Here is a 5,375-nt window from a genome sequence, read left to right as displayed (position 1 = left end):
CACTTTTCAAAGTTACAATAAAAAGACCTGTTGTGTTCTGACACAAGGCCATTAACTTGTTTTTATAAATGTATTTTGCTTATTTCTACAATTATCGGCCTGAAAATTGAAAAATCAGAAAAAGTAGAAAAAAACAGTGTTTTAAAATACAACTAAACCATGATAATGTTTAGTTTAGATGTTGATGACTAAGCTTCTGGCATATAGTGCAACCACGCAACAAGAAATCTAATATTGGTGTAATCTTTGCTAGGTCTCACTCACGACACACAACTTTGTAAATAAAATAAAATAAAATATCATTGTAGTAATTGTACTGTAATTTAACCATATTTTATTGATTAATATTATGGCTTCATGTTGATTTAAAGTTTTTAATTGTTATTAACTAATACCTTTATCTTTTAACATCCGGCACAAAATGAAAGAGATGTATTATTTGAAAAAAAAAAAAAAAAAAAAAAATTGGAATGTTCACAATCACTATGTGTCAAAAACAGTATGCGTGTAAATAGTTGTGCTAAGTTCCACACCCTATGGACTAACTTTAAAAAACAAAACAAAAATACACATACATATATATATATATATATATATATATATATATATATATATATATATATATATATATATATAATATACACAAATCATTTCTTAACTAAGCAACTGCTTCTTAAATTATCAGACACTCACCGCACTGATGTTAACATCACCATATATTGTGTTTTCTACCATGATTGTAGTAACTATTGTCCCACCATTCTTCTGGGCAATTGTTAAGTTAAGCTGATTAGGGTTCTGAATTAATGGCTGTCCCAATGATGTAGAAATATTATGCTTTCGTCGTTGTGGAAGGTTGTTAGGCTGTTGAACGTCACCATCTGTTAAAAAATGAACAATTAAATACACAACCAAAAACCATGTAAACATTATAGTAAAGCTTATTGAAGATTGAGAAACATATTGATTACTAACAAAGTAAATTATACAACTTTTCCTACGTTTGATATTTTTTTTTTCAGATTTTTTTCACTATGGACTTGATCCTTTTTAATGCTGTTTTCTCTCCATATTTATTCTGTAGTTCCTCTACTGTGTCTTCCAACCTCCCTGTTGTTCCTCTCCAGCTGTGTTAACCAAAGACAAACAGTTAGAAGAATAAAATGTATGTACAATAGCAAAAATAAAGTTGGTCATTAGTTGTTAGGGTTAGATACACCTGTAGACACATTCATACACCCGTTCGCCTGTTTTCATTTAGCATACACCAGAGTTCAAACATTCACTTTTTCACTTTTTATTTATTACATCAAGAAAACATGAATACGACACACTGCACTTGGATGAATACATTTATTAGATTTATTTAATAATATTACCAGTTCCATATTATCTTTATTAAAAAATAAGGCAATCAATGATTTTATTTTTTAAATTTGACTGCATTCTTTACTTTTTGATTTATGAATTATAACAGACTGATGGGAAAAACATTATTTTGCAGTTACTTTTTTCAAATTTGTTTTATTATTCAACTATCTCTTTCTTTTTGTTAGATTTTATTAGTTGTAATTTTATATATAAACATTTAACTTTTAAAATAAATGTTTTACAACAACATCACCATCTTCCGCTATATTTGGGCCTCCATGCTCATCTATTTACAGTATATGATATTGGTGAAGGGGGCCAGCATGAATATATTTTTTAGGGGGCCCCCGAATTCTCTACGGCCCCGTTCACATCGCATCGTAAGCGCATAATATCACCTGCTCAAGTACGTCTTGACGAGTTTCTTCTGTATTAAACAGCGAATCTTCTCAGTCAGATCGTCGCAAGATCTCAGGAATCCTCTCACACTGCTTGTGTTCACGAGCTCCATCGCTGCACTTTTGTGCGGTTGTGTGTGTGACTCTTAAGGATTCAAACTTCCATAAAGCGCACCAAAACAGCAGCGCGGAGATGTGACGTCATGTGTCGAGCGGGCGCTCGTAAAAAGCACATCTTTACATTTCTTCTGAAACAACAATTTTTAACATCACTATCGCAACACTTATCGTATTGCCGCCTGGGATTGTAATGTTTTGTATGCCGTTTTCTTTACACTCACCCCGGATATCTGTTTCCTGCAGTTAGCTGTAATGTTAGTGAACTCTAGGTCTTCTCTTTGTTCATAAACGACAGTATTAGCATGAATTGGCTTGATTTGATAAAATTATGTTTTAAACCATCATCTTCACTTGAGACATTTACATTATACCGTCCTAGTTTTTAAATAGCGCTAAAATGTATATTTTAACCCTTTATGCGGATATGCCGCACAAGGTTCTCTGTTCTCTGGTTCTGTGTTTTTAAAAATAAAGACAAGGATACCTCTTTCTATAAGCGACCCTTAAAATCTGTGCATACAACAAAACACGTGTAGGTGTACGATGATTTATCAGCAAATTACTTTTGTTTGAAGAAAAACTTAAATCAGCTGGTGCTTGATAACTATTGAAGTTATGATGCGATATTTATCACGTTTTCATTTTAACTCAATACTCTATGAACTTTAACATCTTGTTGGTCAAATTAACTAAAGCCTGCGCATCCTAGCTACTTTCTAAATGTGTGTAACAGAACTTATGGTGAACAATTTAGCCATATGTTTTAAACGTGTAATGTTTAAACAAATTTTGTTACTGGACTGAGTGAAAATAATAAACTTCTCCTGTGTTTTTATTATTTATTAAGTTAAATGCAAATGATAGGAAAACTTTAGGATAGGAAAGTACGGACAGCGCCTTTGACCAATCCTCTACATATGGGGCACTTGCACAGAGAAGGTGCACATTCTTTGCACACAACTAGGTGACCACAGGGGATGAAGACAATGTTCACTTCCTTATCCATGCAAACTTTGCATGTGCGCTCCTCTTGAAGTCTTCTTAACTGTTCCTCCATAGGCAAGTCTGAAAGATCTTGACTAGGGGATGCAGCTTCATTTGTCTGGGGCGTCGGGGCACACTCAAATTCCATCTCTAAAGCAGACTTCACCACAGGATTGTTCTCTTGTTCTCTCACAAATTCTCTTGAGTCGCTGTCTCCATTAGTCAATAGCTGCTCAAATAGTCTTGGCAATCTTGCTTGAATCTGATGAACAAACTCTTGGCCCTTTTCTTGCAAGAGGTATTCACATCTTGGAAACCACTTGGCATGTTCTACCCATGGATCATCACCAGACTCCCAACATCCGAGTACACCATCGCAACAAAAGCACTTCACGTCAACATTACGACCAACATAGTAAAAACCAGCCTTAGCCAATTGTTCTGGTCGAACAGTTATTCTTGAGGGCCAGTAGACAAATGTGAGCAACCTTTCTTCACACCGTTGCATTGCCGATACATTGAAAGGGCTAGATAAAGGTACATTATCTGCACAGTCACCTCGAACGAAACGGCAGTTGGGGTAATGTCTCTGGTGCTCTGATACTGCACGATCTCCCGGTTCCCAGTTGCTAAGCTGGCCTCCACAACTGAAGCAAGCCACTCTGTCGCCCTGGCCAAGGTAGTAGAAACCAGCTTTGGCAAGCTCGGCCGGAGATAATGCAGCAGGAGTCCATTTCTTAAAGGTGTCAAGGCGTTCCTGTTCCCGACGCATGCCAAGATTGTGACAAGCCGGAGGGCGCTGGTGAGACATATCCATGTAACCGGGTCTCATTCTGATACTTCGTGATGGCTGGTGTTGTACCCCTGCATAATGTCTAGTAAAACATCTATGTATCGTCGGGAATTTGTAGCTGTTAAAAATCTCCACATACGACTCTTTAACGTTCTATTAAATCGTTCCACGACGCTGGCTTTCAAATCGGTAGCGGTAGCGAAATGATCAATGTTGTGCTTTTTCATTACATCTTGAAATTGTTTGTTAAAAAATTCTTTCCCCTGATCCGTCTGCAATTTCTGTGGCACACGACCCTCTTCGAGTATAGACTCGAACGCTCTAGCGACCTCGCGAGTCCACGCGTACTTGCTAAATACGTCTATGCACGTCAGTAGATATTTATTACCGTCGTTATCCTTGGCATAGGCGATCATGTCGACTAGATCGGCCTGGAACTGGGTATCGACCCCGTACACAACCACTCTATTTCGTTTGTATTTTATAGGAGCTGTTTTGTGTAAAGTGTATGCATCCTCACCAGACAACCATTCTGAAACCTTTTTATCGCTTAGACGAACTCCGGTATCTTTTAAGACGGCGTCTTTTAATCGTTTTTTACCCCCTAAAGAGCCGGGGTTGGAGGGTGTATAATAAGCCTTTTTCATGAGCTCCGACATGCTGCCGTTTCAACCGCTGCAAAAGAATAACGCGTACATGTGGTTTGAATCAATCTTTTATTAAAAAAGTTACAGGATACATGATATAAGTAAAATGGATATAATACAAGATAGTATACATGGATATAATAATAATAATGTTAGTACAACAAAATCTAAGTAAAATTGAATATAATGATGTTAGTACAAAATGGTTATACCATAAAATATAATACAATTGGATATAACAATGTTACATGCATAGTCTAAGTATAATGAAGTCAACGGTAATCTAACCAGAAAAGAAAGTCACGGCAGGCCATCATGTTATGATCTAGGATGTAATCGACATAAATTTCGATAATCTTTTCAACGTTTTTAATCACTTCGACAATTTGAACAGCATCATCCTCATCATCGGAGTCATATTCTTTTGAATTCTTTACCAGCTCAGTACAGACATCCGCCACATACGTACAAGTACACAGCACATCGGTGATCCCTAGTAGGGATTGTGATTCACACATCATATCTAGAACCTGTTTTATCATTACATCAGGCATATCGGTACCATAAGCGCATTTGTCCGTCAAATCGTCCCATGAATTAGCCAGTCCTCTTATATGTATCATATTTTTCTTGAGATTTGCCTCACGCACAGTTTCATAACACGGTGTATCAGGGTGGGATGCATCCGCAATAATCTTATTCATCAGTTCGGTCATCTGGTGTCTGTAATGGTCTTTAAACATGAATTCCATACAGCTCTTTAGGCTACAGGCAGCACCCATACTGGTGGGGTCTTGGTCACTCTCCATTCACGATCGAGAGACCTTCCCAGAGGTCAACGACGTCGTGCACTATTTCCTCGCAGGGTTTGTCCAGAAGTCTCGCGCTGATTTCTTCTAGCTTAGCGGCGATGAATGGTTCGTCTTTTAATTCGTGCAGAATAGTCCCGACTGTTCCTTGAATCTCCTGAGTCCTTGCGGCACAATTATCCAAGCCTTGTGTTTTTGGGTCGGAAGTTTGCGTCAGGTTCAGGCAAACAGGACTTTCAACTTTTGTTGCAGT

General features: G+C 37.3%; 1 protein-coding gene across 1 annotated transcript; it reads right to left on the bottom strand.

Annotated features, from left to right (window-relative positions):
- Positions 1 to 2,760: 2,760 nt before the first annotated feature.
- On the bottom strand, positions 2,761 to 3,705 carry LOC308690330 (putative inhibitor of apoptosis; the record flags this gene model as incomplete). Its single annotated transcript, XM_081364735.1, has 1 exon — positions 2,761 to 3,705. One exon carries the CDS (start codon positions 3,703 to 3,705, stop codon positions 2,761 to 2,763), a length of 945 nt encoding a protein of 314 aa, XP_081220861.1.
- Positions 3,706 to 5,375: the final 1,670 nt, after the last annotated feature.

Source organism: Scardinius erythrophthalmus (genome assembly GCF_964197995.2).
Source record: "Scardinius erythrophthalmus genome assembly, chromosome: 5".
Classification (NCBI taxonomy): Eukaryota; Metazoa; Chordata; class Actinopteri; order Cypriniformes; family Leuciscidae; genus Scardinius; species Scardinius erythrophthalmus.
This window is presented reverse-complemented; position numbering and strand designations above follow the sequence as displayed.